The sequence below is a fragment of the Galleria mellonella genome, unplaced genomic scaffold (genome assembly GCF_026898425.1).
Source record: "Galleria mellonella isolate WM207_F2 unplaced genomic scaffold, CSIRO_AGI_GalMel_v1 utg90, whole genome shotgun sequence".
In the NCBI taxonomy this organism is placed as follows: domain Eukaryota; kingdom Metazoa; phylum Arthropoda; class Insecta; order Lepidoptera; family Pyralidae; genus Galleria; species Galleria mellonella.
In genome coordinates this window covers 2,053,671-2,063,542 of record NW_026442172.1, presented here as the reverse complement: position 1 = coordinate 2,063,542, position 9,872 = coordinate 2,053,671, and the positions used below count along the sequence as shown (strand labels likewise).

The 9,872-nt window shown below is 30.6% G+C and overlaps 1 protein-coding gene across 1 annotated transcript in view; it reads left to right on the top strand.

Moving 5' to 3' along the window:
- The window catches only part of LOC113523305 (eye-specific diacylglycerol kinase), a 198,511-nt gene continuing 188,639 nt past the window's right edge, over positions 1-9,872 (top strand). The window contains exon 1 of the mRNA XM_052902427.1: positions 1-227. Within this exon, the coding sequence (XP_052758387.1) occupies positions 16-227 (212 nt within the window). The 5' untranslated portion in view covers positions 1-15. The remainder of the gene's footprint in view (positions 228-9,872) is intronic.

Genomic DNA, 9,872 nt, shown 5'->3' with positions numbered 1-9,872 from the left:
ATAGTGCTTGTAGTAATGGTAATCTTTTACCAAGGGCAATGTATGCCAGTTCATGGCACCGGTTCGACGTGGAACGGTCGGGTGAGCTGCTACGTGGTTATTCGTGTGGTGATCTTTGTGATGAGTGAAGTTCCTCAGGTGGTGATCGAAGGTTGCAATGGTGTGGAGGACGAAACTGACTCAACAGGGGGCTCAGTGGACGTGGCACATCAGAATGGAGATGATGGGTGGGTACTCGAACTGGAATTAAATGATTAATGTAATTAGTGTTTTGTAGGTTGTAGATAATTTCCTTAATGTATGTTAATTAAGCTAAGTAAAGGCGCTAATTCTATTCTTCGTGATTTCTCATGAAGTGATATAGATGCATATGATAACTTCTAATAATTAATCCTTCCTAAACAAATTAGGTAGTTATTTACCTCTATTTTTGCTGATGTTTATAATTTTATACTCTATGCAGTGTATAATGTGTGGGTTGATAACTTACAGAATAATAATTATTACATTGAGTAAAATTTTTAGAATCGCGGTTAATCCAATAATAAATACTGATACTTTCTTTTAAATGTATCTACTGTTGAATCATTAGTTTTAGTTATTTTTTACTATGACTAGTTATTTAAGTCACGCATTATGCTAATGCGTAGAGTATTTACGAGAAATGTAAATATCATAATATTCATGATTCACTTAGGCTATCAAATTTACTTTTGTCTCTGTCATAGATGTAGTATATGGTATATATATGTATATGTACTTGGTCTCAATCACATAATAAAAGTGTACTTTGTTCAAATAAGCCGATTATTATAGTAACGAATATAATCATAAATTGAAAATTTTAAAAGTATTGCACGTTCCGAGTGCAATAACAATTTGAATTGGAATTTTTCTATTTTGTAGATTGGCCATTGACCCCAAACTGGGCTACCGTGTTCGTTTCCCGAGTGACGTCATACGAGAAACGTGAGTTACCGGTACGCGATTGCTAGTAACGCGCAGTGCCCGTGACGTCATTGTGTACCCTGTCATTAGTATGCCTTGCCGTGTTGCTTGTTCCATACACTTTTTGTACTATTATTTTCTTACAACAAAAAAATCAGCATTTATTTTTTATAAGGTTAGTATTCAGTAGTTTGTTATAATGCTTGTTCATATTCACGGAAAACGCATTAGAACTTAGAAAAACAATTGTGAACAAAACAGAATGAGAAAGTACTTTTTCTTACTGTCTGCAATGTAATTAAAAGAAAAAGGATATTTCTAAAGTAAAAAGATATTTTGTAGATTGTTTTATACAGTGCTTTTTATAAAGTTACATAATTTTTTTTCGATATTTCAATTCAAATTAGATATTTTTATTGTTCACAGCATTGTTACTTTTTGCATATCGTTTTTTACAAAATTATTATATGATTATTATTTTACTACAATAATATGATCTGATATTGCACATACCTGGCTAATCGTTTACTCTTACCAGGACTTGGGATATAGACAGTGCTTTTGGATTTTTACAGCGTCAAAAAACCTAATTTAACCATTTATCATTAATTTTATAAATTAAATACATTATATCATCTTCTATATCTGGCCGTGTGGTCCTGGCATAGAATAGGCCACCTCTTTTATTCCCGTGGGTGTCGTAAGAGTCGAGTAAGGGAGGGCGAGGGATGTGCAACAGCGTTCCTCTTTAAACATCTTTATAATAGGCTTTATAGTAGTACAGTTGCAGTTTGCGGCAACTGCGGTTTCCAATCCGCCTACCAAGTATGGCAACTACTGGCTCCAAAGAGGAGGCTTATATTCTGCAGTGAACAATTATCGACTTCATCAATACGGTACAAATATCTATTTTATTTTATTCTTTAGTCACTGAAGATTATCAGGTATATGACATATCCCATCCCTACTATACATATTTAACGAGTTCTTATCACGATTACTTACTTATTTAGTAAAATTTAACGTTTATGTTTGCCAATTTCATTCTAATTGAATGCCAGTTTGTCTTTATTACAAATATTGAACGAGAAAGACGAACAAACGGAAGCAAAAAGGTTTTGAAAAGAGAAACTCAAATGTTTTTAAAATACTTTCTTTGTGAATAAATGGGATGAAAAATAAATGTTCATCTTATACGTCATTTATAAATTAATAATAGAAATGTTCTTTTTCCGATGTTTAAAAAATCCAGTAAATTCAGTCAAGCAATTTGCATTTTTTTTTGACCACTTGGTGGAATTGACATCGGTCTGATTAATATTAAAACTGATTATAGAAAATATTATTAAAATATGGAAATTATATTCTGATATCGTTTGTGTGATTGAAACAGAAATTGAAACGGGTAGGATACGCACTCACATTTTAATTGTCATACCGGGGTCAATGTATAATTAATAGTTAATAATATTTTTTTAATTAAATAAAGAAAAAAGCAAACTTATACTAAACCTAATTACAAATGTTAAAACTTTTTTAAAAATTCTTCATTTTCCAAAAGTCTGTTACTTCTAAAAGTGTTAAACTTTAGAGTATATTTTTATGTGTATGGTATATACCAATTTCTACAATATTTTTGAGCCTATTTGCATAATTATGCTTTTAGCTGAAAACCTTTATTAATACTGTTTATTAGTAGTTAAAATTTTTTCTCCAAACTTTATATTATGACATATAATTATAAACAACGTAGGTACTTATACAATAATGTAATAAAATGTATAGGCTACTTAAACTTACTTGCTACATTTTCAGGAGTAACTTGATAAAATGTAAATTGTTCAGTAAATCTTGGAACGGTGGGTACTTTACGAAGAAAGTCTGACAGATCACTTTTCTAATACCTACAGCATTAAAAGCGCATGCCACACTAAAAGCTAAGATAAGCGAATTTACTTTGCACATCTATGTAGAGGTAGCATTCCTTTATACTTTATTCACACTGTGAATTATAGAGGTAAGTGAATAAATTGGTCTATGTGAACTGCATAACCTGACAATATCAACAGATTAGACGGAAGTGAAAGGAAACGCCTGTTCGTGACATTCTTCATTATCACTATCATCACTACATAGTACAATGTGTTTTTTTTTTAATAGATAGAATGATTCAGCAAGAAGGTTTATATGTGCAATATATAATATATGAATAATATAGTAAAGAAACATTGATAATTTTAAAGGTTTCTAATGTGATGTCGTAAATAAACATTTTTTTTGCGCTCACATTACAAACGCTAGTTGAACCCTACGAGATAGATCGAAATAATGTACTACAGTATTATACATCTTAAGAAGGTTTACAAAAAAGTCCGCGATCTCGCGAGTTGTATCCCTTAGGGATAATTGTGGGTTGAGCGTTGCATTCGTGCAAAGATACATTATCTGATCAATACATTAATGTACTTGCATGTTTTAATTTAAGTTTGTATTTGTAAACTTCTGTTATAGGCGTCTAATAAATAAAATAATAATAAAATAAAGCCGGGGCGGGTCACTAGTCTACTATATCTTTTGTTTCTTTATGGTTTTCAGTGTGAATTCCAATCCTATTTTTACTAATTATTCCAATAACATTGATTAGTTCTAATAATTGAATATACGAAATAAGGTTTATTTAGTTTAGCATTTAGTGTGGCCTGCGCCTAATGTCACAGTATAGTGAGAATGACGAATGAGATATAAATTGTGAAACTGAAGTGTCGCAGTTATCAAGGCAGGGTTATTTGATGGTAAATAGTTACCATAGCCTATTGACGTCTGCGGCATATGTTACGTATGCGTTGCCGACCCTAAGAAACCTTATTATACCCCTATTTAAGAACTCCCATCTTATAGCCCCTAGGGAAAACCTCAGCAGGAAGCTCATTCCACAATCTTAGTGTTCGTGGAAGGATATTCCCTTGAAACCGCACTGTGCACTGCGCATTTCGATTTAGGGTTTGTGGATGAATAAAAATGTTGATGGTAGAACATTTAACCGCCCTATAGGCCTCGAACTATAAACATTTTTTCTTTTATTCAATGATAACAACCTATTAATATTTGAACAAGTTTTGAGTTATATCTAACTTTCTAGTTATATTTTGCTTATGTCGAATATGGTTTAGATCATAATATTATCATTATATCAGCCGCTAACTGTCCACTGTAGAATATAGGTCTCTCCCATAAAGGAGGGGTTTTACCATTAGTTGCCACGCTTGGCAAGCGGGTTGACAATCACAGTTAGGCTTTGGTACTATTTTATGAGGAATGTTGCTGTCCATCTCTCGATTACTAAGTCCCCTTAATCGCCTCTTACTACACCTACGGGAAAGGAAATGGTGGCTCATTCTATGTCGGGACTATACGGCAATTATTTAGATCATAATGGTTCAATCAACTTGAAGATTTACAATCGAATTAGTAATAAAAAAAATACTAATCTTAACCACTTTATTGTATATTTTTTCAAAGACCTTTAGAATGAGCATCACCTTCATGTTTATCAAATCGAATTCATGGTATTGTTAGCACTTTTCAGAGAGCTCGATTTTCTCTATAAAAGGTACCATCAAAGGAAATGCGAGCTTTCTATTGAATGTCGAGAGGACCTTTGTTAAAGCCTTTATATGCTTATATTGCACATAATGTATGCATAGTGTAGAAATAATAACACATGTTTTGCACAGCAGTAAAATATATACAATCAAATCCTTTAAAGAAGGTTTATTCAAATATGAGAAAAAATAAAAACAAGTTTATATTTATATTTATCATTATATTTATTTATTAAGTATAATTTATAGTTATTAAGTGAAACAGATATCTATTTTTAATTAAAATTGAAATATTTTAGTACAGTTGTTTATTACCTACCTAGATACTTTGTATAAAAAAACACAATATACTCGTATCTACCCGCAGACTATTAGACCCATACGATTTTACTATATTATACAAGTAGATTGTAGGTACATTTAAATAAAAGCATTATTGCAAAGCATGTCTGTATATATGCATATTGATTATAGCAGTACACTGACATCTGTGCAGGTGCTACAGTTTTATGAAATTCGTCTAGGTAGTTAATGTCAATATACCTAGGTATCTTGAAGAAATGTAAATTCCTCAGTCAAGTTAAAAAGAATATATATATATATATATATATTTATGCCATGTGTGTGTGTGTGTGTGTGTGTGTGACTGTGAAAATTACATCCTATGTGGAGCAATAATTTTTGCGTGATGCCGAAACAAACATATATGTATATATTTTTTTTTATACAACTTAGAATGGCAAACAAGCTGACGGCCCACCTGAAGGAAAGTGGTCGCCTATCACCATCACCGTCGCCTATAGACATGAGCAGTACCATGGACATAACAGACTGTTTCGCCAACGATACCCCCCATGCGTTGCCATTTCTGAGGACTCAGATGTTATTCCTCTGTACCCTGTAAATTCACGCCATATCCCACCTTCAAACCGAAACACAACCATGCAAACACAACTGCTTCACGGTTGAAACATGAATGGGACAGAGGTACCCAAGCAATCGACTTTTGTACAAAGTCTCGCTCTGGTAAAATATACACACATACAGACAAAACTACAAATAAATGTTATTTAGCCACTTGTTGTCATATTAAAATTCTTCATATTATTTTTTCTTAAATGTTTTCCATGTATAAACATAGTCTATAATGTAGATAACAATGTTTCTGACTATTGTTTAGTGTATGTGTTAACAATGTTCTGACGTTACTCTCCTACTTTTGCAAACAATGTTCTAAAATGCTCTAAGAATGCTCACAGATCACATTTGCAGAACATTCCCACATATTGGAATGATTTCGCTCCTGGAGGCGGTTGACATGGCATTGCAAATAACTAAATGGAATTTCGACAAGTGGCGGTTGACATTTTTTATATGTTCACGATTCGGGCATCAATTTGACGTTGATTCAATTGTATCCTACTACTATTACATATGCGCAAAGTGAGGATGTACTCGTATGTATGGATTTATGTTTATTACTCTTTTACTCAAAAATTTTGAATTTAGATGAAATGTGGTACACGAATAAGTTATATTTTAATAAATAAAATAAGTAATTATGTCAGCAATAGATTCTAAATAGTTCAAATGAATTTCTGCTAATTTTCCTGATAGAAGTACCTTAATGAATTTAAGTAGATTCTATAAAATAATATCTACTAATAATACTGAAGACAAGTTTTATAGTATATCTTTACCAAGGGAAGAATATGATCGATTGCCAAGAGCGTGACATTTGATACGAGGGAGGTTATAAGACTATTCAAAATCATGATTAATAATAAAATTCAAAGGTCGAGAAGATATATAAAATTTAGTTGTATTATGTAAGGGGAGGTAGGTAGTGTATCTACATACATGAAATATTAAGAAAGAAGTTTCTACCCACTACTAGTGCATTTTACAGGGACGGAGTGACGTCAAATGCCGATGCATCTGACGTCCAATATGCATAAATGCGTTCTATTTGACACGACCGTAAACACGTTTCCTTGAATTTAGTTCACGGCATAAACAATTCATGCATGTTGATATTGGCGCCATTCTATTTCTATTTATATTTATCACATAATGTTACGAATTAGTTATTACTACAACGTATCTATTGTTTACGACAAATATTTCCCATATTTCACCAAAACTTATAGTGCTCCAGCATGTGCATCCATTTATTTCCTATAACATCTTTGAGGGAAAAATCTAAAATAGATTCCTTCTGAACTGATTTTAAAGATTTACTCCCGTGACAGTCCTATAGTCATTTTGTCACTAAGTTGTATCACAAAGATTTTTATGTATAAATATTGTTTATTCTTTTGAGACGATTAATTTCATCTATTCAAACATAATTTAAAATATTTTCTTTCAGGTAAGTGTCTGCAAACATACTTAACGAACATTTGTCGGAGTTTGGAGACTATGGTAAGATACTTCGCAGTGTCTTTGAAGTGAAGTGGAGAACAAACAATAGCCTTCAACAGCTCACCCAATACGGTTTGTATTTATAGGAGTCCGAGTCTGGTTACATGTTGAACTTATGATAATTTATTTCGTTATTTATATAACAACAAGTAATAACTTATTCCGTGATATATAAACATGATATTTGAGATTAAGAGTAATTAGTTAGTTTCTATTGGAAAGCTGTATATTTCTAGATTATGAAACATAAAATTGAAATAACAGCAAAATAATAATGTACTGATAAAGTAATTAGGTATGTTTCTGTTTACCTATTTAATCTTGCAATGCCTAATTAAACGTTAGAGAAAATTAAACGTTCGAAATTTAAACGCGCACAAAGCTATAAACCTTAATAATAAATAACAAAAATAAAGAGCCAGGTACGTACAAGCTATCCATAGGATGAACCAGTGATCTACTAATGAATTGCTTTATTATTTTTTAGTTGATGTTTTATTTAAGTATTACCGTAAATATTTACGGTAATACTTAAATAAAATATTAAATACAATGTTTATAAATACAATTTTATACGTATAGCTTCTATGTACTCGTATATATATTATGTTGTATTAAAAAAAAATGGAAGTTTTAAATATGTATTAGTATAGTGGCCCAATGGCAGTGCATATCAAATATGTCAATTGATCTTCCTTTTGGGAATAATACTAAACTTGACCTTTTTTTTTAATTTATGAGTTCGTATTTCATATTACATATAGTGTTATCATAGAATTATATATTTATATATTAGTGTATATTTTGTATTAATGATACATATACATCTAATGTAAAATATTTAAGTAAATTCATACATGAGATCGGTTTTTTTATCATTGTGTATTTAGGTACGTCTAATCTGTGATAAAATGTTAAAAAAATCAAGTATAATTAATTGAAAAATAAAATATTATTTCCTAATGGAAAAGATGGAAGTTAGTATATATATATATATCTTAATTATTTTGTCTTTCTGTTATAACGATAAGGTGTTTGTGAACTTATTACTAAAATGTAAACTGTATTTGTATTTAACGCATATTATATAGTAACAATAATAGAGTCCAACAAATTAGATACTACGTAATCATTTATCAACTTACTTACTAGGCTAGATTTGATTTCCGGTAGTGGGATACGCTGATCCTATGAAATATCGTATTAGACACGGGACAGGAAAACCTAACAGGAAAGCCCCTCAGGCTTTCTTATTTCGCTGTTTTTATGTATCGTAAGACCAAATATTTACAAATAAACTTATGACATATAGTGAATATTGAGTCTTGTTTTTGTACAAAGGCGGATGACGTCTGAAATATTTATTTATGGTTTTGTTTTCGTGTTAAAAGTTTGACAATTTTGTTACTCGATCTATGAGTAAAATATTTTATGGTGGATAAGATACAACTTCTAGGTATCGTCTTTTGGCTTTCATTATAGGTATAATAAGCTGTATATTACGCGGCCTTTTCATGTCAAGACGAGCAGTAATAAAGAAAAATGGCGTTTGTAAAGCCACTGAGCAAAAGCTATTATTTATATTAAGTTATAGCGTAATAGCTCAGTGAGGTAATGGAAGATATAAACCAGTAACGTCGCGAGGGAGAAAACGCAGTCTTAAATAAAATTACATAATTTACCTAGTGCTCCTATCTTCTTTATTATTTAAGTTAAAATAAAATGCATTAAACATTTTAATAGTCATATACAATATACTGCAGATGTAAGTATATTTTTAAAAAGCTATTTAAACCCGTAACTGATTATCTGCAATCCGTTCCCCCTTTGCCTACGGAAATTCAAAAAAATAACAGCACCTTAAGCTGTACAGTGATATATCAGTAAATTAAAGAGAGTAATCATAGACAACTTTATGTAATATTTGTCTTATATATAGAAATAAATGAGATATTCCATTTAAGATTTTAAAATATGGCTGTAGATCTTGATTAACGCTTATCTACATAGAAAATGTCTCTTAAGAATATTAATCATGGTTTTATTATCAGTTTAACGAATCAGTTCAAATTATCAGAAAAACGAAACGACGAAGTATCATCACGAATGTTATTGTTTGAAATACTAAAAATATTTTGTATCAATAGAACAAAAACTAACAAACTATATTAAAATTTGAACAAATAGATTTTAATAATGATAATATAAATAAAAAAAAGAATGAAAAGATACCAGATACTTAGTGATATTCAATTACCTATTCGACGTTGCTGTATCCTTTAAAAGTATAATTTTACTTGCTAATGAGCGACAAAATTATTCGTAAAATTAAAATTGTTGTGAGCCCTCCAAAGTGGTAGTCATTTAGGTCAAACGGAGTAATAATACACTGTACTACTTTCGTAATTTGTTATTCTTCTTTGACCAGCAATTCGCTTCACGATGGCATCAATTTTGATAATAATTTAGATAAGTTATCAACTTACTCCTTCTAAATAGAGAGAGTTTTATTATCAAAATGATTTTCATAAAGTAAATTATGTTTTTAAAGATCATTTTATTTACAGAGTTAAATCAGGATAACAGGGTTAACTAAGTGAATACTTTAAAATGGATCAGTTAGTGAAGATACCAATTAATAATAATTACACAAGATTGAGTTATTTTTGTGAATCAAATACAACTTATTATTATTGGTTATAATCTATATTTATTAATGTTATAAATAGATTTAAACTAATAGATAAAGGTACCTATACAGACGACTTTGAAAAGTTAATTTGCCACAGACTTGTAAATTCTCCCTTCGGTAAATTGACTGAAGACCAAAAACGCCTTCTTGTAAATTGCCAGTTGGAAATTACATTTATATAGGTATGTATTGTAATTGGTGATTTC